This window comes from Nyctereutes procyonoides, unplaced genomic scaffold (genome assembly GCF_905146905.1).
Source record: "Nyctereutes procyonoides isolate TBG_1078 unplaced genomic scaffold, NYPRO_anot_genome, whole genome shotgun sequence".
Lineage (NCBI taxonomy): Eukaryota > Metazoa > Chordata > Mammalia > Carnivora > Canidae > Nyctereutes > Nyctereutes procyonoides.
In genome coordinates this window covers 44,850,024-44,874,863 of record NW_026575042.1, presented here as the reverse complement: position 1 = coordinate 44,874,863, position 24,840 = coordinate 44,850,024, and the positions used below count along the sequence as shown (strand labels likewise).

General features: G+C 43.6%; 1 protein-coding gene across 2 annotated transcripts in view; it reads left to right on the top strand.

The window, feature by feature from the left end:
* Positions 1–7: 7 nt before the first annotated feature.
* The window catches only part of WWTR1 (WW domain containing transcription regulator 1), a 132,599-nt gene continuing 107,766 nt past the window's right edge, over positions 8–24,840 (top strand). Inside the window, exons 1-2 of one of the 2 annotated variants that reach the window (XM_055321116.1) lie at positions 8–276; positions 764–1,197. In XM_055321116.1, the coding sequence (XP_055177091.1) occupies positions 767–1,197 (431 nt within the window). In that variant the 5' untranslated portion in view covers positions 8–276; positions 764–766. The remainder of the gene's footprint in view (positions 277–763; positions 1,198–24,840) is intronic. The other variant, XM_055321117.1, reaches the window with a different exon arrangement.

Sequence of the window (24,840 nt, the reverse complement as noted above, 5' to 3'; positions counted from 1 at the left end):
CAGCTTTCGGGCCCGCCTCCTCCGGGCGAGGGAGTCCGCTCCTAACTTTGTTTATGGGACAGTCCGGGAGCCGCGGCGGCCGCGCTGTCTGCGTCTCCTCCGCCTCCTGCCGCGCAGCGCGAGCGCCGGGGGCCGGTGCGGGGCATGTGAGACGCCGGGCCCCGAGTCGGGATCTGCCAGCCCGGCCCCGGCCACAGCCCCGCCAGCCCGGGAGGCGCCCGAGCCACTGAGGCCCGACGGCGAGCGCGCCCCGACTCGGCCCCGCCGCGCGCCCAGGTAGGGCCGCCGCACCCCGCCCCGCCCGGGGGCGCCCGGAGAGGAGGGGTCGCGGGGCGGGCTCGGGGCGGGACCCGGGGGTGGGGGTGGGGGTGGGGTGGGGGGCTGCCCGGGAAGGCTGCGCCCTGCCCTCGGCGCCCGCCGTGCAGGCTGCGCCCGGAGCGCAGCCCCCGCCCCCGCCCTCCTCCTCCTCCTCCTCTCCTCCTCCTCCTCCTCCTCCTCCTTCTCCGGCAACTTCCAGGCTTCGAGAAAGTTGCATAATTCCCCAGGCCGGGAGGGACCCCTCCCCCACCCGGCCGGCCTCACCCCTGGGTGTCTGGGATCCCGAGGCGGACACCTAGCCGTGTCCTCTAGCTCTTTTGTCCCTGTTCTGCTCCCCCCCACCCCCACCCCTCCGCCCTCCACCCCCCACCCCCCACCCCCGCACCCCGGCCCCTCTCCTCCGACTCTTCGTAAAAGCCTCATCGGACCTCGCGTCTCTCCGCAGAAGATGAATCCGGCCTCGGTGCCCCCTGCGCTCCCGCCCCCCGGGCAGCAAGTGATCCACGTCACGCAGGACCTCGACACGGACCTCGAAGCCCTCTTCAACTCGGTCATGAACCCCAAGCCCAGCTCGTGGCGGAAGAAGATCCTGCCCGAGTCCTTCTTCAAGGAGCCCGACTCCGGCTCGCACTCGCGCCAGTCGAGCACCGACTCGTCGGGCGGCCACGCGGGGCCCCGGCTGGCCAGCGGCGCCCAGCACGTCCGCTCGCACTCGTCGCCCGCGTCCCTGCAGCTGGGCCCGGGCGCGGGGGCCGCGGGCAGCCCCGCGCAGCAGCACGCGCACCTCCGCCAGCAGTCGTACGACGTGACCGACGAGCTGCCGCTGCCCCCGGGCTGGGAGATGACCTTCACGGCCACTGGCCAGAGGTACTTCCTCAAGTAAGTCAGCCCGAGGCGGGGGGGCGGGGGGCGGGAGGCGGGGGGGGGCGCACGCTTGCTGCTGGGAGCGTGCATCCTTGCACGCTTGTCTGCGAAAGCCCCGGGAACCTGCAAGCAGGGAGCCTCCGGGGGCTGGGGTGGGAAAGCCTCACCCAGCGGAGCGCGTCGGGTGAGCCGCTTCCAGGGCCCTGGGAGTCCGAGACATTGGGGACGTGCAAATGATCACCGCTTTGGGGGCGATTCTTAGGAAACCCACAGGTGACTTTGCCCCGAATCTGGAATAGTTGCTATAGACTTGCGGGGGGGGGGGGGACTTACGCCCTTACCTGCCCCTTCCCCTTCCCGGTCAGATGGACCAGAGCTTGCTCCATGGGGAGGGGACACCGAGATACATTCTAGAAAACTTTTGAAGCCTGGGAAGCAGAGGGACTCTTGGTTGTGTAGGTGGTCTGCACTCTCTCCGTTCTTGGGGAAAAGCAAGCTGGAAAAGTGAGCCCCGCCGCCCGCCCGGCCCGCCGGGTAGGCCTGACTGCTCCCAGCTGAGTGATGTAATGACCACACAGCACAGTGATGTAATTAGCGACTCGGCCCGTGAAGTGGTTGCGGGCTGGAAAATCAATTGTGTTGGAAATGGGGTCAGGAGTTTTTTGATGTCACACTTAGTAACCGAAAACACCTTGGGATCCGGAGGCCGCTGTGTTATTATTCTTCCCTTCCACACTGTCAGGGCCTTTTGATGGAATGATTTTTACGTCAGATTGACAGGAAGCTATGTTCACAGACATGAGAAAGATATTGTTTCCATGGTGGTACCCTAAGATAATTGTGTTCCAGAGGAGAAACCAAGCTGGAACTTGAAGTGTGACCAGTGAGGTCAAGGGGGCGGGGGTCAGGCTGTTGATGGCCTAGATGGAAGTTGTGCCAGCTGGACCACTTGGTTTAGGGTTGCCTGCACTGGCTGGTGGCTCACTGCCATGGAGGGAAACTCCTCTTCTCAGAACTTGCCTTAGAGTTGATTTTAAAGCCCATATTTCTTTGATGAAGAAGAGCTTTAGTTTAAAATTTCTCCGGAGACATGATGTGCTCTTTTAAAAATATAATCAAGCCTTTCTTTGGCACTAATATTTGATACCCTGATCGCTGTCGGTTGGCTCTAATAACAAATCCGCAGTAATGGATGAGGTTACTGTAGCCAAGTCCTTGACTCATACTGGTGACCAGTTATTCCTTCCCCATCCCACAGCTGTTGACATCTTGTACAAGGAGGAGTTCTTTATTTTGTTTCTGGGATTGGTGTGATGTGGAGAAGCACTTGTCCTGAAGCCGACTTGATGGTCATTCCACAACCGGCCTTCTCCCAGGCTTTGAGTGTTAGTGTAGACCATGTACTCAGTGCTTTGACTTCTAAATGGCTGGTGCAATTCAAGTATGTGAATAACATGACATCTTCCTAAATGTGATGACACTGTTCTGAAGGATGACATTAGTTTCTATGGTACATAAAGCTCCAAAATAATCTTAAGTTTGCTTAGGTAAATGGGGTTTTGAATATTAATTGTGACTTTTATAGAGATGGACTTTGTAATGAATGCAAATACAAAATGGTCTAATTTACAGTAATTTAGGGGGATCTTTGGTGGTCCCAAATGACTTTGGGACCAAACACACGAAAATATATGATACGTGATGAGTATAACTGTGGTTATTTTTTTTTTAATTTTTTTAATTTTTATTTATTTATGATAGTCACAGAGAGAGGGAGAGAGGCAGAGACATAGGCAGAGGGAGAAGCAGGCTCCATGCACCGGGAGCACGATGTGGGATTCGATCCCGGGTCTCCAGGATCGCGCACTGGGCCAAAGGCAGGCGCCAATCCGCTGCGCCACCCAGGGATCCCAACTGTGGTTATTAAAAATACGAAATAAGAGCTAGGCTTGCCTAATATCAAAGGAAAGCTAGGAAAAAAAGACACCCCCCCCCCCAGAAAGAAAGCAAAAAAAAAAAAATAAATCCCTTTTGTGCACAAGTTTTGAAAGATGAAACTAGGACAAAAATGGAAGTTAGTGGGCAGCCTGGGTGGCTCAGTGGTTTAGCGCTGCCTTCAGCCCAGGGCGTGATCCTGGAGACTTGGGATCGAGTCCCACGTCCGGCTTCCTGCATGGAGCCTGCTTCTCCCTCTGCCTGTCTCTGCCTCTCTCTCTGTATCTCTCATGAATTAAAAAAAAAAAAAAAATCTAAAAAAAAATGGAAATTAGCTTTGGGTTTAGAGAAAGTTGCTCCGATTCATTGTCCATTCCCCCAGCTACAACCACTCTGCAGCCCAAGGCAGGGCACCTCTTCAGTCACTTTGGATAGTCAGTGAAGACCACAGCTGAAAAACTGTGTAGGTAGTAGGCTAGCTTGATTTGCTGCAGCCCCTGGAAACTTTCTGGCCAAGTAGCTAAGGGAATTTAAGAAATTAAGTCAGCGTTAACTATTGTCTTTCAAGATAAGCAATCTGCCAGGAGTTCCCTGAGTGTTTTGGGGGGCTTTGTTTAAAGTCGGAGTAAGCTAAATGTTGTATGACATAGCCTCGAAAGGCACCCCGATTAAGTAGAAGCTTGAAAAATCGTGACCACGGACCCTGAATTGTCAAAAAATCCATTTTGCTCCATCATCTGCGAAATGGGATTAGCAGTAGCATCCAATTACCGATTCCGTCAGTCAGGGCCTTTATAAATGAGAAGTTAAAGGATTTTAGATTGGACCAGGGTCAGGTTTGTTTTGTTTTGGCTAGAAAACCCAAGAGCAAGGAAGGGTGGCCACGTGACTTTGAGAAAGTCATATGGGTATTTAATGGTAGACCCTGGACTGGACCTCTAATGTGTTGGCAACTACTTACAGAGCCCTTTTCCATTTTCTTCACTCCTCCCTCTCTCCTGCATGTCACTTCCCCAGCTTTATGGGAAACAAAGCCTGGATAATAAGAGCTTTAGAAAGCTTTTCGTGATTTTCTTAGGTAAGGTTGTTCCTAGGTATATGATGTAATGACTTTCTGTTACCTTTTAAAGGAAGCCTTTCCTGAGTGGTCTCACCTTTCCTGTCGTGTGATTCTTTCGGTAGCGTGGACAAGTGGAGAGGGTTGATGTTAAAACACATGGCCCCTGAAAATTACTGCCCTGTTCCTGCTGCCCTCTAAGGCTCATAAATCAGGCTGGGGGCGTGTAGGTGTTGGGCTCTTAGCCACCTGGCACGTTGACTTTGACTGCTGATCACATTAAAAATTAAAAAAAAAAAAATCCTGGTTATATATGGGATACATGTTTATTACACATAAACCAGAAAACAGAGAATTATAAAGAAGAACATGGCTTGGCTTTAGTGGGACTTTACATTCTAATAGGAAAATTTTATTTGACTAACATTCTATGAGAAAAAAATATTTAATCTCCACTCTTAAATATAATTTCAATAATATTTGCCCGCCACTCCCAATTTTTGGTAATAATTTTAGTGTTTTGCCTTTTCTGAAAAGTGTCATAGAAAATTATTTTTGTCAAAGTGATCTATGCACTTAGTAACAAACCCAATAGTACAGAAGGACTTTTGTTGAAAAACAATGGTTTCCTTCACCTCCTCAAGGCTCACAGAGGGAGCCTTTTAGGTTTTTTTTTTTTTTTTAACTGTTTCTGTATTTAATTCTTAGATTGATACTTCCTTAACCCTAAAATGCTTTTCCCATAATTTTTTGATTTACCAACTTTTAACTTCTGATTGAAAATGAGAATGTAGCTCCTTAAACTGTTTATTCCTCCCCCATTTTTTATATATATGTTATTTTTAGCTTGCCTGTTAGATCACCTTTGTTATTCTTTGTGAACTTTTGATGGCATTTCTTGACTCCCCCTCTTGTAAGTCAAGGAGGTTTGGGTTTCTACAGTTTTCTCTTTTTGATGCTACCTTAACGGTCCAAAGCCCAGAACCCATAACCAATAAAGATTTTGTGCTTTGCTCTTAAATTGACCTTTTTATTCATAAATTATTATTAAAGTTGAAAATCCAAAGACAATATTTGCATTATTACATTTCTGTATATATAATTCATGGCTTCTTATATTAAGATTAAATTTTAGACTTGCTTGTTACATTGAGTCTGGTGTCAGGATTCCTGGGGAATCAGAGGAGGATATATCTGGCATAGAAGCCAAATGGATTCTTTCTTTCCGCCAACCCCCTTTTTTTTGTTAAGGATTTAATTTTTTTAATTTTAGAGATAGAGAGTATGAGAGTGCAGGTGGGGGCGGGGGTGGTAGGAGCAGAAGGAAAGGGAGAGAGAATCTCATGCCTACTAAGCGCTGACCTGAGAGCTGGATGCAGCTCCATCCCACAACCCTGAGATCATGACCTGAGCCCACTGAGCCACCCAGGTGCCCCTCAAACTCTTAAAAAAAGAAGTTGTTTAACTTTGTGTCAACCTTTTTTCATAATAGACCTTCACTTTTGTAAACATTTTTTCTAGTGTTTCTAATTGCCTTTTTGTTTATATATTATTTGCCTCCAAAATGCTTTAGACTCTAAATTCCATCAGTTCTATAAGTCTTGTTTCCCTAAGCCTTTTTGCCCGAATTCCTTTATCTTTTTGTGCCATTCTGGATTCTGATTGTTTTCTAGGCCTCCAGTGGAGCTATCATCCTGGTACTTCTCTTTACTTCTCTCCATGGCCAGAAGTAGCATTTCCTTTTCTCGTATCTTCCTCTGTTTTGGTTTATGCCCTCATTTTGCTGGAGTACATGCTTAAGTAACTTATTGTTTGTGGGAAGTAAAATGTTCAAATCCTTTTTAATTTGAAAATATTTATTTTAGGGACACCCAGGTGGCTCAGTGCTTGAGCATCTGCCTTTGCCTCAGCTCTTGATCCCAGGTCCTGGGATCAAATCCCATATCAGGATCCCCACAGGGAGCCTGCTTGCTTCTTCCTCTGCCTATGTCTCTGCCTCTCTCTATGTATATCTCTCTATGTATATCTCTCATAAATAAGTAAATAAAATCTTAAAAAAAGAAAATATTTTAAAAGTTGCTTTAAATTTATTTTCTGAAAAAGAACTCTTTTTTTCCTTTTCTTTTCTTTCTTTCTTTTTTTCTATTTACCTTTGACTGGCATTGTAATGTAGTTGTTTTCATGAGGGCCTTTTGTCCTTAAAAAAATATTGCCAACTGCCTCAGTTTCCTTGTCTGTAAAATACCTATCAGTAAGAGTAATACTTATTTTATGGTATTTTGAAAGATGAGATAACATATTTAAAGTGTCTGGCACAGAGCAGACTTTCAGTACAAGTTCATTCTTGCCTCCTATTGCCTCTTTCTCCACACGCATGTGTTCTTTACCTGGCCAAACTCAGATGCAGAAACCTTGGCAATAGGATAAAACCTGGTTGAGACTCTTGATTATATTTATGGCTCTGAATGACAACCGGATCTGGAATTGAAAGTCAGCTTTGTAAGTTTAAAATAAAGACTGAGTCAATTTTCCTGTTAAAAAAACCTAAATAGAAATGCCCACCGTGGGTACCTTGTGACTTCACACAGGATACTGTATCCCTTTTGAAGAGGGTCTGCTTTTCATTTTTTTGGAATCTGGCTCATAGCTGCTAGTTGGGCCAGTTTTGTGGGTGTGAGGTGGGGAGTGGGGGAGAGGGGAACGGATCAGGAAGTGGAGAGAGAAGAGGAGGGGGGAGGTAAGTGACATCTATTGATGACCTGCTCTGTACCAGACAAGGCAGGCTGCTGAGTCAGTGCTTTCCGGAGAGGCAACACCAGAATCACCTGTGGAGCACACTCCCAACACGTGTGTGTGCAAACATGTTTCTTTTCCATAACCCTGGGCGCTTTCACATATATTCATTTTTTTTTAACCCCTGTAGTGACGCTGTGAATAGGTACATATTACCTCATTATCTCATTTTGTTCTTGAGGAAACTGAGGCTCAATGAAGTTGAGTAGGTGGCCCAGGGTCACATATCAGGTGAGTGGCAGGGATGGGATTAGAATTACGTGATTCTAAAACCTGTACTCCTTCCCCTGCACCATGATGCCTCATGCCGATTACATGCCCCTAATTAGGCCCTGTAATTAGGTATCCTTGGTGACCAGATAACTCTGGAGTGGTGGATGGAGCATTGGAGTTTGCTTCTGACCTCAGTCTGGGTGGTCAAATTTGGAGCTCTTGGTGCTGGGGAGAGAGAGGTGATGAGAACAACAAACAAACCGGAAACGAAGAGTATATCTGCAGTGCCTCTTGATATTTTATCCTTAATTCTTCCATTAATGAATGCACAGCATTTTATAGGGAACACAGATGTAGCAGGGAAGGCAGATGACCTGATGTCAGGATCCGGTACATTGCGGAGGGCTTGTTAAGAGGGTTAATTAAATAATGTTAGTAAAGTAGTGTCAAGGGAAAAAAGAACCAGGTTGCTTCTCATTCATTGCCTTTGTAATTGCACAGATTGATGAGAAATAAATTGCTGTAGAGGCTTGAGGCAGTACTGAGTCTTGGTTTTTGTTTGTTGACCATTAAGACTGGTAGGAATTACAGCCTGTATATCATTCTCTCCTTTCCCTTCCTCCTTCAATTATGTATCGAACTATAGGAGAAGGTGATGGAAGTAAAAGAATCAGCCGGTCCAGGGGACAGTTTTCTTTTTGAAAGGTGGGTTGGAAGACTGAGGACTGGGTCGCCTGGGTGGCTCAGTGGTTGAGCGTCTGCCTCTGGCTCAGGTCATAATCCCGGGGTCCTGGGATCGAGTCCTGCATTGGGCTCCCTGCAGGGAGCCTGCTTCTCCCTTTGCCTGTGTGTCTCTCATGAATAAATAAATCTTAAAAAAAAAAAAAAAAAGACTGAGGACTGAAGTAGTTCGCTTATTAATGAAGAGTAGATTCTGAGAGGTTGGCCCTTTCACTGGTCTGAGGGTGACTGTGCATGTTTTCGTGCATTGAAATATCAGGAGAGCGGTGTTTTCCAAAGTGTATTCTTTGTCCGTTCAGATGCTTTGTGAACATGGGGTTTTTGGACCAATAAATCTGGGATATGTTGCATGCTGTGTCCCTCTCTTGGAATTTCATAACATACATTTAGGACTCTAAAGTTACTTATCAGAAAAACTAGTTTATTTTTGTTTAAGCTAGTATTTCACAAACTCATGTGATTTGAACATTTTTATTCCAGCGATCATCTGTTGCCTTCTACTTAGGAATGTTTTACAGACTATACTTTGGGAAGTCTTTTCTGTGCCTTTCGTTATTATTTTTATAGTTGAGATTTTTCTATCTGCATCAAGTTAGAGGTTTTTCCAGTGTGCTTTGTGGATACGTAGTATGTTTTCACTTACATTTCTTGACTTAATAATTGTTTCTAAAAGATTTTATTTATTTGTTCATGAGAGACACAGTGAGGGAGACAGAGACACAGGCAGACGGGGAAGCAGCCTCTCTGTACGGAGCCCAGTGCAGAACTTGATTCCAGACCCCAGGATCACGCCCTGAGCCGAAGGCAGGTACTCAACCCCTGAGCCACCTGGGTGCCTCTGATTTAATAATTATTAGTGCTTAGAAATAAGAAGTCCTAAATACCAGAAAGTCAACAAATACAAACCCTTGTGATAATATCATAATCCTGATTTTACTTTTAAAGGTGTGTGTGTGTATATACGATTATACCTGCTAGAAGGATAGATATCAAAATCTTTTCAATGGTCATTTTTTGAATTATGGCTGATTTTTCTTGTTTATACTTTCTGCCTTTCTCTGTGTTCCAGATCTCCTACAGTAAACATATATTTTTCTTTAAATTGGAAGGTGGAGGAGTTATAAAAATTGTAGGAGAAAGAAAAATATTAAGATGAAGTCGTTAGGAGCGCTGACTGGTTCAGTCGATGGAGCTTGCGACTCTTGATCTCAGGGCTGTGAACTGGAGCCCCACACTGGGCGTAGAGATGTTTTAAAAATAAAGTCTTAAAAAAAAAAAAGATGATGTCATAGATTTGGGTAGGTGTGGTGGGGTGTGGGGAGATCTTTGAGCCATAGCTCTGTAACTGAAGCCTGGAGCTTCTGTTAAAGCTTGGAGCTTCTGTTACTTAAATGGGTGCTCTTTAGGAACTGCTTTGTTTTTCTTTTTTGGGGTTATTTTCTTTCCAAATGAACCGACACAGTAATTGCTAAACGCTTAACCCAGAATTCTCCATTGAAGTCACCCCAGGATAAGAAGTAGGATTATCGCAGACCCTTAGGTCACACGAACTTCCTTCAGCTTATTCTTTATTTGCGCGCACTCCTTCCTGGACTTCTCATGTTCCATCCAGGCGCAGCAGATGATAACTAAGAACGGAAGAAATGATGCTCACTTGCTTGGCACTGGCTAGATGAAGTGAGATCAGGAAATGTAGGTAAAGTGCTTAGGGCTGTGGCTGGCACAGTAAGTCCTGCTGACAGTTTATTTATTATTGTTACTGTTCCCAGCCGGGTGGGTGGGATGTGTGTGCCATCTCCCAGGACCTTTCCTCCATGCCCCCTAAAGGATCTTTAGCCACTTGAACATCGAGGGTGAAAAATCCCTGAACTTCCCTTGTGTGCTAGCATGCTGTGCGGGGGAGAAATGTGTGGCAGGTTTCCCCAACCTCAGGCAGCTGACTGCCTAGCTGGGGAGGCAGGGAGAGCACAGACGACATCAGGCTAAATAGCTGCCTCTGGACCCCCTGTGCCCACACAGCCTGGAGCTGCTGCTCGCCGTGTGCTGGAAGCTCCTGGGAGGTGTGTCATAATAAGGCACTTGTTTCTCTTATGGTTACAGGTCTGAAACTTGCAGCCGTGCTGAACGTCTCTTAGTTCTCCCATTGGCTGTCCTTGCTCTGGCCTCAGGAACTTGGCACAACCTGTTACCTGTGCCTGGAACATTACTTTCCTGCTTCTTGCCTGGTTAACTCCTGTGCTACCTTCAGGCATCCGCCTCAATGCCACCCCTGCAGGAGGTTTTCCCTGACTCACAGCCCCCACGCTAATTTAGATGCTCCTGCTCTTTGGATAGCCCGGTGGCTCTCCAGCCGTGGCTCTACTGCCACATTCTGCTACTGCTCTTTGTCACTATACTACAAGCTCCACAAGGGCAAGATTGATATTTGTCTGGCTTGTCACTGTATGACTTGAGCACACTGCCTGGCAAATGGGTGGGTGCTTGATAAGGAGGGAATCCTGTAATACTTTCTTGTGGCCGTTTGTGTTGCGAGCTCGTCCCCTAGAATTCCTCTTAGGAATCTGTCATACTCAGGAATGTGATTCCATGTGTCTGTGCCCCTTGGACCGAAAGTTTAGAATCGTAGTTCCACATACTGTGATGCAGGGGAGAAGAAGATGGAGAGAGAGAGTGGGTGATCCAGAGAAGTCTCTGTAAAGGTGCCTGGACATAAATGGAGCCTTGAAAAATGGGAAGAGTGTGGGTAGGTGAGCAAAGAGGCCTTCTAGGAAAGAGGGAGTAAGGAAGAGAAGTTCGTGGGCAGAAACCGTAGCAGGGTGTGTTTTTGAGACCAAGAAAAGTCTGGCCTGACTTGGGTTAAAAGGTAAGTGATGGTTGGTGGGTGACTGTGACCCATTGGGGCTTTGAAACATCAGCTAGGAGGGGCACACTGACCTTGTGTGAGTAAATGTCAATTTTCTCATTCCTTGATTTTGAGGTACACAAGTCCTAGCTTTATCTGAATGTAGCATAAGACCCCCCCACCATTGTCTCCTATGTTGAGATCTTCCTAGTTGCTTAAGGAACTAAAGGATTTTATACGGATTTAAAGGACTCTGAAGCGATAGTGCCTTTCATAATAGTTCATTCATTTATCTGTCCATCCATAGATCGAGTCATCTTGTCATATATTCAATTTAGCACATGCCATTCCACAGTAGTGGGTGGTCTTTGCTTTCCAAGTCAGTAGGCTCTGAGGCTACCCTTGACTCTTGCCCACCATCCCTGAATCTGCCATTTCTGCTTATAAATGAATAGCTTGAGCATCTGGCTGTTCCCAGAATACTCTATTGTGGTTTTGGATGGTTCCTCAGCTTCTCCGAGGCTAAACAACTGGGCAGAGGCAAAATTGAGATTCCAGAAGCGCCGTTATCCCACCGAAGCTCACCTAGGCCCTGTCCCCCAAAGAAGCCTGGCCTGAGCAGCTAGGGGCCTCCTTCTCAAGCACGTCCTTTCTAAGCTCTCAGTGAAGCCTACTGAGAGCCTTTTCACATGGAAGTCAACCCTGAATCATGTGTTAATGTTTTCAGATAGCCTCTTTGAATAACAACAGTCAAAAAGCTTTTGAATAGGTGATAAATACACATAAATGATAAAAATTTTAAGTAATACCAAAGCATATATTGTGAGAAATTTCACCCTACCCTAATCCTCTGGTCCCCTCCCTAGAGCACCAGATTCTTTTGTCTTTCCGAAGAAAGTCTATGTGTGTATAAGCATAGGTAACTATTTACCCACTTAGACTATTTTCAGTATAGTGCAAATGATAGAACACTATACACACTCATCTGCATCTTTTTTCACTTAGTATATCCTGATGTTTATTTTTCCGTGTGTGTGTTTATGTTTTATTACTTAAAGGACTGCACAGCATTCTATTGTATGCATGTAGTATACATTTTTTTAAACTAGTCCCTTACTGATGGGACATTTAGATTCTTTCTTATTTTCTCTTTAATTATAAAAATAATATATGTCCAAACACTACTGGAGGAATGAAAATGGAGGAAATAAGTTCTTCTGGATCGCTGGTTTTAGAGAACCATTGTTAACACTTTATTCAGATACCCCCCCATTTCCTTTTTTTTCCCCTCTGTTCTTTTTTTTAAGATTTTATTTATTTATTTGAGACAGAGAGAGAGAGCGCGCCTAAGGAGGAGAAGGGGGAGAGAGAGAGAGAGAGGGAGAAGCAGGTCCTGGCTGAGCAGGGAGCCCAATGCGGGGCTTGATTCCAGAACTCTGGGATCGTGACCTGAGCTGAAGGCAGATGCTTAACCGACTGAGCCATCTGGGTGCCCCCCGAGATATTCTTTACACAAAGAGCTGCAGGATGGCCCCTTTCTGTTATATATCTAGCTTGTCGTTATCTAATTTATCTATGATCTACTATCCTGTTAATCATTATACCACCCTTCTTATACAAGGGTGATACATGGTCTGGCAAGTGCACACTGGCCAGTGCGATGGATGCCCTACCGATCAGAATGAATGGCACACCAGTGAAGTGACTGATCAAGTGTCTCAGTACTACTCAAAGTATGATCTCTGAACTGACACTAGTGTGCAGATGTATGTAACTTGCCCATGACAGACTAGATACGGAGGTCAAGAGTGATTAGAAACTCGTAGAACAAAATGATATTGCTGTGACATCTAAGCACGTGATCAGTGGGATTATCTAATGGAACATGGTAGTTTGGGTGTGCCAAATTTGTGTGATGAGTCACATGTGGCTCAAGTTATGTGCAAGACATCCACCATAGGACTACATACTAGTCTTGACAGATTGAAAATAGCAAAACATCGATCCTTTTCCACAGGTAATTTAAGAGGTATTGATATCTTTCTCTTAACTTTTTTCAATTCTTTTTCTTTTCTTTCCTCTTCTTTTCATCCATGCATCCATTTAACCTACATATTTTATTTTTCCATCCATCCTTACAACTGCTTTTTATGTATCAACCAACCAGTCAATTCATTATACTTCTCATTAACTTAACAAAAATATTGAGTCTTAGTATGAAAACAAAGTTTTAATTTTTTATTTATTTATGATAGTCACAGAGAGAGAGAGAGGCAGAGACACAGGCAGAGGGAGAAGCAGGCTCCATGCACCGGAAGCCCGACGTGGGATTCGATCCCGGGTCTCCAGGATTGCGCCCTGGGCCAAAGGCAGGCGCCAAACTGCTGCACCACCCAGGGATCCCCCTGCTCATTGTTTTAAAAACATGCTTTGGCACACTTCAATTCCGAACACTGTAGATGGACCCAAATCCTGTTCTTTTCTTTTCTTTTCTTTTTTTTTTTTTTTAGATCTTATTTATTTATTCATTCATGAGAGACACAGAGAGAGGCAGAGAGACACAGCCAGAGGGAGAAGCAGGCCCTCTGCAAGGAGCCCGATGCAGGAGTCGATCCCAGGACGCTGGGATCACGTCCTGAGCTGAAGGCAGAGACGTTCAATCCCTGAGCCAGCTAGGCGTCCCAATCATGTTCTTTCTTGTGGCTAATCTATCTGCAAGCACTGTCAGCCTTAGACTCAGTGCAAAACATGGTCACTGGAGAAAAATACACATGCTGGATTATTTAGTAAGAATATATCCTCTTTTGTGGTGGCTTTTTTACAAATACTGTGATGTTGAATATTTGTCTTTCTCCCAATTTGTCCATGAAAAACAGTTTGTGGCTTAGAGTTCAGAGGTTGAAAGGCAATTGATAACCCATCAAAAAGTAGAAAATGCAAGCACATGATAAATGTAATTAAAATGAACAGACTTGGGGCGCCTGGGCAGATCAGTTATTTAAGCATCTGCCTTTGGCTCAGGTCATGATCCCAGAGTCCTGGGATGGAGCCCCGAGTCTGGCTCCCTGCTCAGCAGTGAATCTGTTTCTCCTTCTCCCTCTGCACCTTCCCACTGCTCATGCACATGCACTCTCTCTCTCAAAAATAAATAAAATCTTAAGAAAAATAAAATGAACAGACTTAACTGTTACTGACCTGATTTTACATTTAGGTTTATTTTTAAAAGTTGGCTTAAAAAAAAAAAAGATGTTATTCATTTATTTGAGAGAGGGCAGGAACAAGGGGAGGGACAAGTAGACTCCCCCCTGACCTTGGGCTCCATCCCTGAAATCATGATGTGAGCTGAAACCAAGAGTTGGATGCTCAACCGACTGAGCCACCCAGGCGCCCCTAGAAGCTGACTTTTTTTTATTAAGCAGAACTGAAGGATATAAAGTAAAAAGTAAAAGTACTCCACCCACTAGTAACCACTATTCACAATTGCTTGTACATCTTCCAGAGATTTTATTATGCATTACATGACTTCATTTATAATGGCATGGGTTGGTTGTTTTGGTGTTGTGGAAAGCACAGCGTAGGTGGTCTTTGTCCCTTGTTCACCCTCGTATAACCATAGGACTGAGAATAGATGTGGATTAAATTATGAAGAACTAGCTGTGATGCCTGATGGAGAGGTCTCAGGGTGAAAAGCTTGGTGACTTTGGTTCAGAACTGGGATTTAGCTTTGTGGTTCAGGAAGTTGATGTGCTTGGTGCTCCAAAACCGGTCAGGTTTTCAGAGAATTTCTGCTACGAGCCCTACTGGGATGAGATGAGGACAGACATTCTAGCTGCAGTTTCAGAATTCAGGAATCTCCCATTCTGGAATGAAGGTACTCATAAGAGTGCTTTAATCGCTAGGAAATTGCTTTGGTGGTTCTAGTAAAGGGAAGAAGTGAAATCATTTGAACGATATAGTAAAGTCATTTAAGGGATATTGAGGTAATTTGACAGGCTTTGGCAATGGATTAAATAAGAGGAGTGAGGAAAAGAGGTGAGAAGGAAGATGTGCAGGTGGCTGGCTGTCCATGGCATGAATGGAGGTGCCTCAAATTGTAACCAGCAGGAAGTAAGTTTTTAGAGATTTTGTTTATTTGACAGAGAGAGAGAGAGAGAGAGAGAGAGAGCACAAGTAGGGGGAGTGGCATTCAGAGGGAGAGGGAGAAGCAGGTTCCCCACGGAGCAGAGAACTTGATGTGGGGCTCGATCCCAGGGCCCTGGGATCCTGACCCGAGTTGAAGGCTGAGGAGTTGAAGGCTTAGTTGAGAGGAGTTGAGAGGCTTAGTCAGGCTTAGTCAACTGAGCATTCAGGGCGCCCTAGCAGGAAGTAAGTTTAGAAGAGGTTGAGAAAATGTTCGCCATGTCGAGTTTGGGTGAGTTTAATATATCCAGTATATCCAATATCCATAAATATATGCATTATTTTCTGAATTTTGTTATATGTAATATATTTATAATTATTATATATAATTATTCTAATCCAGGGTGGATGAGATCCCACAGAGAGAGGTTACAGATGGAGTGAGAAGGAATGTCAGGACTCTGTAAAGGATAGACAGCCAGAGAGGTTGGATGAAATGCAGAAAATAGTACAAGAAATCCAGGGAAGAAATTGCAAGAAGGAGGAATGGTTTAATTGTGTGTCCTGTTTCTTAGGGCTCCAGGAAAATGAGAAGTGAAAAATTTTCAGTGAATGGTTTTTCCACTGAGGCCACTTTCTTTCCCCAGGGTAGGGCAAGAGCTGGAGCCTAGGGTACTAATTCTACAGTCTAGTTGGTAAAGAGGGAAAAATGAAGAAAATAAGCCTCTCAATTAGATAAGGGGCATCTCCCAAATTCTCGTATAGTCTACAATGTCCCTCTTAAGGAGCATGGTTCTCTCACTGTACAGATCCAATGCCATATGGAAAGACCACACATTTGCTTATTCAAACATCCTGTGAAAACAAGCTTTGAAATCAGTGTTTTATAACTAACTGAGATAAGTTAAAAGACTTGGGGAAAATATTACTCTGATATGATAATCATTTGCCATAATGAAAATTACAGTCTTGGATCCTGACTGTGGTAAAACCTTTGTCACAGTTTGTAGCACACAGGACTGTTACTGCTGCGATGTGTCATACTTAATGGCAGCCATAAAAATAGCAGATTATGTTTGATGAGTATCAGTTAAAAATTTATGGTTCAGAATATTATATAACTGTAGTTTCAGATAAACGTTTATCTTTCCTATCTTTGTTTCTCCATTTGCCAGAACTGATTCTGATACGTGGCAAAGGAGATTCCAAAATTAATGCAGATAAACGCCCGAGGCCAGTTTACCCTTTCACAATATCAGGTAAAGAGAACATGTTTGACGGTATCAAACTGGTTTGAGTTGGAGTTTGGGTTTCGATATATTTTGTAGTCAAAAGGTCATTTTGCTCCTTTCTGCTAATTTGGGAGCACCTGGTAGCCTTGTTACTAGTTTGGGGTTTGTATAAACATGTAAAGTTAGTAGCTGGGATCAAGAATCATAAAAGAAGCAGTAAAGTTCAGAGCTGTTTACAGAAGTACTTAGGTTTTCTAAAGACACATTCTCTACTGCAACTGTTTCCACTTTTATGGGTCTTTGTTTTATATACTGCCTGAAACATTAGTCTATGCATATAGAACTTTTGGCAAATATGAATTCTTAAGTAATTATACCTTCCAACATGTATTTGTCTTTCTGTGCATTTTGACATAAAATCAGGCATAAGTATGTATCGTAGAAAAACTCGAAGGAAGAAAAAGCAGGAGGAGAGAAAGGATGAGTTACTTAAAGCTCTACCCAAGGGTGTCTTACAAATATAGTTGCTTTTTTACTTGGACTTTTCTAAAAGTTTAGTTATCTGTGGTCTGAAAAAATTAAATTTGGTTTTATTGATGTTGCATTTCTGTAAGTGTTAAGATAGCAAGGGCTATGCTTTGGGCTTCGGAAAGTGGAGTCCTCAGTCCAAGGGCTGTAACCCATATGGTAGACAGTGGATCCATTGTTCTCTGTATTTGTCTGTTGCTTACATTTTAATAACTATTGAGCAGTCAGTGATTATTAACAGATATTTAACAGTAGGAGCAGATTAGATTGTAGGGTCAATAATTATGGACAATTTGGAGTGTCAACATTAAAGAAATGATTGTAAAGGTTAGATCCAGAGTTGTTGAAACTTTTGCCTGAAACTTTGTCAGGTGAGCAGCGCAGGGGACGAACCAGCACGGCTTTTTTTTAATTATTAGCCATGGTAAAGCTAGTCAGGTTTTACCACAGTGCTTTTAATTTGACCTAATAGTTGGTCAGCCCTAGTTAATTAGTTGAAAATCATTACAGAATGCAGATTTCCCAGTTGCACATGCTTTGGAATGTCCAGCTCACCCTGTGTGTGGATAAGAGGGCCCATGATCTGGCTGATTCAAGTCCTTGTCCATACTCCCCCTATAGCAGAGCATTGGTAGTAACAAGTTAAGTTTTAAGAGTTCTGTGAAGGTCCTTCTGAGCCCTGGTAAACATCCCGGTTGACTGGTGTATATCTGTTTGGAGTCTGGTTTCCAGAGCTGTTGAAAAAGAGTATTATGAACTTCCAAGTGAGCATGGAGGTGTAAACTGATGCCATGGGGTTGCTTCAGCTGAAGTGAAAGATCGTACTTACTGACATTTATTACAAATGGGTTTTTAAAACAATGTCTGTTTTGTACAGTGAGAGTAAAGTCTGCCAAGTGTAGAACAAAAAAGTTACATTGTGGAACAAGATAAAAGGATGTTGCATAATAAATAATATCTCATACCATTAAAATATAAGGTTTCCTTCCCAAAATGTAAGTAGGAGCTTCTAAATGAATGTTTTAAAAACCTGATTTTTCTTTGATTTGTCTAGTGACTTGATACATAAAGAGATTATGGGTCTGAATATGTCCAGATGTAGACTACTCTAATGAATAATATACATGCATAGCGTGCAAAAGATAAATCAACCTCAAATGGCATTGTGTTTTAGTGATACCATCGAAATTGGGTTTTTTAAAAATTATTTATTTAAAAAGTATTTTTATTTATTTATTCATGACAGACACAGAGAGAGAGGCAGAGACATAGGCAGAGGGAGAAGCAGGCTCCCTTGGGGAGCCCAATGCGGAACTTGATCCCAGGACCCCAGGATCATGTCCTGAGCCAAAGGCAGACGCTCAACCACTGAGCCACCCAGGCGTCCCCAAAATTGTTTTTGTTTTTGTTTTTATAATAGGTCAAAAATACTTCACTGGAAGTAAGCAAAAATGTTTCCATCTATCAGTTTCTAAGACTAGAATCTGATCCAGACTGTATTGGCTCTAACCTTTATTCATTGACAAAATCATTGGTCTATGAAAATCAACAAGGAAACATAGGCCAAGGAGTAAGCTATAGAAACATTGAGTAAATCCCTTAAGATGTGAGTGTGTGGATCTGATCAGTAGTTCAGATTATTTTGCTTGTGCTCTGAATGGATTTTGAACTTGAGAAGAGATTGCATGGAATTACAATTTTTTTTTTTTAAGAAACTTCTGATCCTGGTAGAAAGGTACTTATCTGAATACAAGGAGGAGGACCAAAAGTGTTGATGAAAGGGATTTTGTAAGAAAAATAGGCACAGTTCTTGTGCAAAGTGGACTACATGAGTGAGGGAGATCTAAGGAGTCCGATCAGTGCCCCTGTACAAGGGCAGAATTTCACAGGTGAACTTTTGGGGAGGTGGGTTGTTTAGAGGAGAGAAGGATGATGGGATAGGTTGAACAAGTGTCCAGAAAGATAAGGGTTTATAAGACACCTTGAGATATTGTAGATGGCCTTTCTTACAGACACAACCAGAAATAGTGCCTGAGTAGTTTATAGGAAGATAGAAGAGGTAATTTTAGTCTACTCAGAGTAGCAGAGAAGAATGATTTACTCATTTTAGAAGATGTTTTGAAGAGGGGCCTTTGGAGACCACCAATAGAAACTTTCTTGGATGGGTTGACCTGAAAGCAGAGAGAATGTAAGCAGGTGTCTTTAAGTGGCATGTGTGGTGACTCTTCATGGCAGCCCAAAGATAAACTATCTGACTTCATTTAGACTCACTGGATGTGCAGAGATACCCAGATCTCTGTTTGGGCTAGTACTCCAGTGTTTCTGTTCCCAAGCCTGATGGTGAGTGGCTGGCTTTGATTTGCTTCCTGCCCAAAGCCTGCTTTGGGTGAATTTAAAAACCTGTTTGTTTCGCCCATCATCCGGCTGGGCCTTACCCATAATTCCTGCACTTTGATTATGGGGGTTATTATAGGACAAGAGCTTCTTTGTAAAAGAGCATGTTTAATACTCTGGGGTCTAGCGTGACTAGCGGATATAAATTGTATGGAAGCAATTAAACTCGAAGGAAATGTCATGTGGGCTGAATTTAAACGTACAGGCTTGTGGCAATGATTTTTTTTTTTAACTTACACAGAAAAGGGTGGAGGGAGAAAAATAAAGGAAGAGAAAAGAGAAATGAGCCAAGAGAGTGAGGGAAACACACACAGAGACAAGAGAAACGACTCGTTTTTAACATTTGGTTAAAAATCCAAAGTCTGGAGCCAGTATTATGCTAATGCCATTGCCCTTCATATGAACTCTTTAAAGATACAAATATCAAGGAATTATATTGCACTCTACTTGGGACTTATATCCCTTTCCAGGTGTCACCTTCATCTTAAGGCATACATGTATGTACCCGTGCAGTGATTTTTTTTGGAATATGTTAATAAACAGGCCTGAGGGCAGCCCATTATGATCATGAAGGTGCTTCTGTCTCCAGTTTTCTATTTTATGCTCATTTCCTCTGCATAGTTCATACAGAGTGGCTTGTCTTTGGACTTGCTGCTGAAGAGTAGCGTGTCATTTCTCTCACTGGCCTAGAATGTCTTCCTCTCTTGCTTGGGTTATTAATATTCGGGTAACCCCATCTCCTCTCTAACACCTTACTGGGCCAGCCAGCTAGGAAGGATCACCTCCTACTTCAGGTCCCCAGAGTAATTTGATCTGTACAGGTAATTTGGCACTTGATCTTTTCTCTTCTCCATTAAAATGTTGGGTAAAGCTTGTCATTGAGTGAATGGATTTATTTCATTTCCCTAAAAAGTCAGTTCTTAGAGTATGAGCTGGTATTGTCCTTCATGCCTAGCACTTATTGATACCAGGAAATATTTGTTGAGATCATTACTGATGTTGAACATGCTGTTAAAACAGTCAAAACGTTGCTGGGTGGTCAGAGGCAGAAATGGATGCTTTTAAATTAGACACAATAGTACAAGTTTGATTCGAACTTGAGTGTTGGAAATAATAGACAGCTTTTGATATTTTGCCCCAACAGAAAGTGCTTATGCTTTATTTTCATTCTTTAATTTGTAAACTCTTAAGAACAAGCAAAACCTTACCTTGCCTGTAACTCTCCAGTACTAGGCCAATGCCTGGCACACACATTATGAGTTCAGATAATATTGCTGAAAGAAATGGAAATGATGTTTTACTTTCTCCATTATTTAAGTGACCTGGTACCTCTTTCCTATGCAATAAGTCAGTTAATATTTATTGAGAACATACTGTGTGCCAGGTGCTGGTACTGTGCCCACCGTAGTGGGTACACACTTTGTATATTACACTTTGGAATATATTTTGTTCTCTGCACTTAATTATCAGTCTTAGTATAAATTCTAAGAAATCACATCCTCAAACTGGACAGTGATGATCCGAGAGAGCAAAAGTTGCTGAGAATATTCAGTATATTTATCTATTCCTAGATTATTTCCAATTCCACTCAATGCTGGAAGTATTCCCCTCCTCCCCTTAAATAATCATAAGATTTTAACCTTTCCAAAAGAGCTGGAGAGGTAGTAGACTGTTTAGGTTTCAAAGGACTTTTCAGGATGCAAAGTAAATAGGGGAATTTGAGATATCAACAAAACTGTAATTAAGCAGATTAACTGTGTCAATAGTGAACACAAAGATGTCAGAGGAGCGAGTTGGTTGCAATTACTTAAACACAGCCTCAAGTTCATTCCTAGTGATATCACCATCATCCATCCACAAACTTGAAAGGAAGCTTATTAGCCAGATAAACCCAGGAGAAATGATTCTCCTGGGAACATCCCATTCTAAATCATACATCCATTATTAATATCTTTATTTTAATAAGGTTTGGCTTGGGGACTTTTATTCTTTACATGCTCCTTAAGGTCATACAGCATTTAATATTATTTAATCTTAAAAAAAATAAAATAAAATAATATTATTTAATCTTTTCAGACCTCTGAAGAGTGGAAAATGAGCCCCCTCTGAAGAGTGGAAAATGGGCCCCCTTCTGACCAGAATAAGGGGAAGAAGAATTTAAAATTATAAAACAGATTTGACTTTATTTATAGACGATCATATATTTACATGCAACAGAATCTATTGTTTCTCTTCTTTTTTTTTTCCTTTTTTTCTTTAAAAAAAAAAAACTGTGCAAGTTGTACTTAAACACATTCTTGTTTTGAGAAGTTCAGCCAAAGTGAGTCTCTCTTACTCTCTAGTCCTGGGACTGCCTGTCCCTGAGCCTGAGCCGCCTTCTCGGTTCATGGTCTGCGCTTCAGACATACATACCTGTGCGTGTACAAACCTGATTCAGATCTTTTTTTTTTTACATGTTACTTTAACATTCTTTGTTTATCCTACTTAAAAGTATGCTTTTCCATCACAGTAGCTAGAGATCCACCTTAATATTTATTATCTCGTCGCATGTCAACACTCCCAGGTTGTTTACCCATTTGGATAGTGGGACCTCTTCTGAAAGACCTAGTATAAATTGAATTCTTAACTTCATTTGGATTTTTTAATCCTTTGTAAAGGGAGTTTTTTTTGTTTTGTTTTTTTTTGTTTTGTTTTGTTTTTTTTTTTTAGTAGTTACCCAACGATATGAGACCCAAGTTCAATTACTAAAAATAGACTGCATGTGTATGATGGGCACTTCATCCCCAGAGTATGTGTGTGCACTTGGGGGGGTGGGGGGAGGTTGGGTTGGAGAGACACCACCACTTTATCACAACCACCTGAAGCTGAAGGCAGAATGGAGCCCTGTTCTGATTCTGACCATTCAGGGCTCTGCAGTCAGGATCACACAATGGGATCAGAAAAGACGTGGGTCCCTCCTCTCTCTAGTCTTCAAAGCTCTGCCCAGAGCTTCCTGGCCAGCATTGTCAATTCAGGCTTTGGCCTTAGGGTCTTTGATTTAAATTGTGAGGAGCCTGGCATGGGGAGGAGATAGATACTGTGGCCAGGCCCGGAGGGTGAGCCACCAGGAAGCAGGGCAGGGAAGAGCCTCGGAGGTTCCCTGGTCTGAGGCAGCTCTCCGGTGAAGGGTGAATGCCAGCCGAGCATTACCTCAGGGCACTGGCTGCTTTTTAATAGGAGACTGCAGGCTTGCTTGTGGAACAGCAGCCTGTCCGGTCCAGAGTCTTTCACTTGCTTTTTGGCTGCCCACCAAGCATGTTTGTTCAACCATTTCTTATGCGTGGATTTTGGCAAAGAATAGTCATTGTTCTGTTTTCTGGCCTATTTCTCCCCGGGGGGCCCACCCTCCAGGGCAAGGAGCATGCTTTATTCTTCTAGAATTTCCAAACTAGGGATGAATAAATGGGGGGAAAACTGGAAGAGAAAGGACGCTTGATGGCAGATAATGAAGTTTTTCCTTGTTGCTGTTGTCATCTTCAGAAGTTGGGTTAGAGAATGCTTAATATACATTTGCATGTATTTGCATAGCACTCACTGGCTCCCAGGCATTGTTCTAAGCCTTGTCTGAGTTTAATTCTCCCAGCAACTGTTTGACAGAAACACTACTTTTATTCCCACTTTCCCCAGGAAACTGAGGCCAGAACATTTAAGTAACCTGACCCAGCACAGCGAGGAGGGGTTTAAGGCCAGGCAGTCCGAGCCCACAGTCAGTGCCCTGGCTGTCCCTCTTTCCTCTCACAGGTCTCAACACGGTTGCATTTTGTTGTTTTGCCCCTGCTTGTCTCCCTTCCTCCCCATTCCCATCGCCCCTACCCTGGTGTGTCTTCGTAGCTCGTTTGCAGATTACAGCACACCGGCCCTCCCCTGCCTACATCCCATTCCCCTCGTAAGGAAACTGTCTTGTTATTCAAACCTCATCTGAGAGACCTGGTATAAATGGAATTGCTTGCTTGGCAGCGCCTGTCTCCCTTCCCCAGAGCGCCCTCACCTCTTCTCCAGCCCTCCATCCAGTGCATTCCACACTGAAGGCCCCTTTCAGGCCTCACCTCCTGCCTGACTACTCAGCTCCTGGAGTTTTCACCTCTTCTGAACCCACTGCTACCCATGTTGGCTATAACATCGTTGCAGCCTTCAAAAACCTCAACCACATTTAAGCTCTTAAGGGGCCAGGATGAGGGTCTCCCAAGGTCCCTGGCCTGGCCCAGAACCGACTGCGTAGGGGATGGTGAGTAGTAAGACTGGGAGGCAGCGCACCTTGGGACACTGATTTAGACCCCAATAATTGGGCTCACTGCTAGGTTTCCTTATTTTTGAAAGGGAAACTTGAAAGAGATGGTAGCTAAGGGCTCTTAATTTGTTTAACATGACACTTACTTTTTAAACAGCTTTATTGAAACATAAGTTATATACCACACGTTTCATCCATTTCAAATATATAAGTCAGCGGTTTTTCGTATATTCACAGTTATGTGCAGTCATAACCACAGTCAATATTAGAACATTCTCATCACCACAAAGAGAATCCCTTACTAGCTAGATAACTGTTAGCTATCATCCCCACCCGCTGCGCAGGCTCACACACACACACACACACACACACACGGACACACACACGGACACTCACACACATGTGCCTTTATCATCCCCAGCCTTAAGCAGCCACTAATTTACTTCATGTCTCTGTAGGTTTGCCTCCTTGATATTTCATACAAATGGAATGTATATCATGTGGGCTTTGTGACTAGTTTCTTTTACTTGGCATAGGGTTTACTCTGTTCCTTTTTTTTTGTTGTTGTTTAAGATTTTATTTATTTATTCATGAGAGAGGCAGAGACACAGGCAGAGAGAAAAGCAGGTTCCCTGTGGGGAGCCTGATGTGGGACCTGGTCCCAGGACCCCGAGATCACGCCCCGAACCGAAGGCAGACGCTCAACCACTGAGCCACCCAGGTTCTTTTTATAAAGCCACCTCTGTTCCTTTTTTAAGGCTGACTATATGTCGTTGTATGTATATATGCCATGTTTTGTTTATCTGGTCATCAGTTGATGAGCATTTGGCTTGTTTCCACCTTTTGGCTAATTACACTTATTTTTTCAGGGGAGAATGGTCTTCCCTGCAGTGGTTTCTACAGTTGCCAACTGCAGTTTTCCTTTGTTGCTTTAAAAGTAGAAATCTGGGGTGCAGGGTGCCTGGGTGGTTCAGTCGGTTAAGCCTCTGCCTTCAGCTCAAGTCATGATCCAGAGTCCTGGGAGCCCCGCATCAGGCTCCCCGGAGTCTCTTTCTCCCTCTGCCCCACTCCCTGCTCATGCTTGTGCTCGCTCTTGCTTTCTCTGTCTCTCTATCTCTCAACTAAATAAAAATAAAACCCTTAAAAAAGTAAAAATATATAAAAGTGGAAATCTGGGTCTGATGGCTGTGTTTGCCCAGTGTGACAGACAGGTGGGTTGATGCTTGGTCGTCAGTGGCAGGGAGGGAGCAGTCATAGGGTGTACTCGTGAGCTTTTTTTTTTTTTTTTCCTTCGTACTCGTGAGCTTTGTAGTCAGACATTCTGGCTTGAATCACAGCTCTGCCACTTAATGAGCTTGCATAATTTCAGCAAGCTCCAGTTTCCTTGTTTGTAAAATGGAAACTTACCTTGCCTGCTTCCTTAGAGTCAGGGTCACACTAGAAAGGATATGGAGCCTGGGGCAACTCAACCAGTGCAGAAGGATGTCATTATGACTATAAAAATAATAAGTAAATAAGCAAAAATAAAAGTTACAAA